The sequence below is a fragment of the Ailuropoda melanoleuca genome, unplaced genomic scaffold, assembly GCF_002007445.2.
Source record: "Ailuropoda melanoleuca isolate Jingjing unplaced genomic scaffold, ASM200744v2 unplaced-scaffold57477, whole genome shotgun sequence".
NCBI lineage: Eukaryota > Metazoa > Chordata > Mammalia > Carnivora > Ursidae > Ailuropoda > Ailuropoda melanoleuca.
Window position 1 is genome coordinate 1 of NW_023231033.1, and position 879 is coordinate 879.

The following is an 879-nucleotide window of genomic DNA, read 5'->3' on the forward strand; positions in this document are numbered from 1 at the left end:
AAATCCAAGTCAATCTCTCTATGCATAAAAGTCAAACAGAACGTGAAGAGCACTTACATATGAGCGCTATTTGGAGGTTTGATAGCTAAGGTATGGTGATCAACTGTCTTTAGTCACTTCTAAAAGCCTCTAAAACACTTTCAGAAATGCTCTGACCTGGCCACTTGGCATCCAGCTTCCACCAGTTGCCTTCTCTCTACCCTCGTGAACTCACCTGGGCGACTCTGACTTGGAAGCTCCCTCTTTGGTGCCCATGGCTCCTCTCCTTGCTCCAGCTTGAGTACCAGCTCAGGTTTGGTGACACAGTGCCCTGTTATGGGAAATGACATGGGACTTGGCAAATCTGCTTAAGGATCAGGCCCTTTGAAGAATCAGAAGGGAGAAGCTTTAGAAGCTGTACAATGATGGGGCCCTCATCAAAGAAGACCTTTTCACTAGAGAGGTGAGAATGTAACAGACTTTCAAGTTCCCCAAAAGGGTCTCTGAATCCCAAATCTCAAGCCTGAAAGTCATTACACCCTACAGTGATTTGGTGGCTAAGACAGGAAATGCATGCCTTTGGCAGCTGCATGGGAAGGACACTTACCCAGTGACACCAGCTGCCTGTAGTTCTCCAGCATCACCTCCTTGTACAGGAGCCTCTGGGCAGGGTTCAGCAGCTGCCACTCCTTCTGGGTGAAGTCCACAGATATGTCCTCGAACAACACCGAGCCCTGTAACAGTCAAATCCCGCTCACTGGGAAGCGTGCAAGACCGGATGGCATGGGAAATCAATATGGAAATGAATTTCTACTGTGTTCATTGTTTTAAAAATTTGGGGCAGGGGAGAGGGTAGAGGGTTAAAGGGAGGGGGCAAGGAGAGAGGGAGAGGGAGAGAGC

At 48.7% G+C, this 879-nt stretch overlaps 1 protein-coding gene across 1 annotated transcript; it reads right to left on the reverse strand.

Annotated features, from left to right (window-relative positions):
• Positions 1–102: 102 nt before the first annotated feature.
• On the reverse strand, positions 103–722 carry LOC117799795 (zinc finger protein 37A-like; the record flags this gene model as incomplete). Its single annotated transcript, XM_034652296.1, has 2 exons — positions 103–310; positions 587–722. Coding segments are annotated over 2 exons (306 nt in total), but the record flags the coding sequence as incomplete, so codon positions are not given.
• Between the last annotated feature and the right edge of the window lie 157 nt (positions 723–879).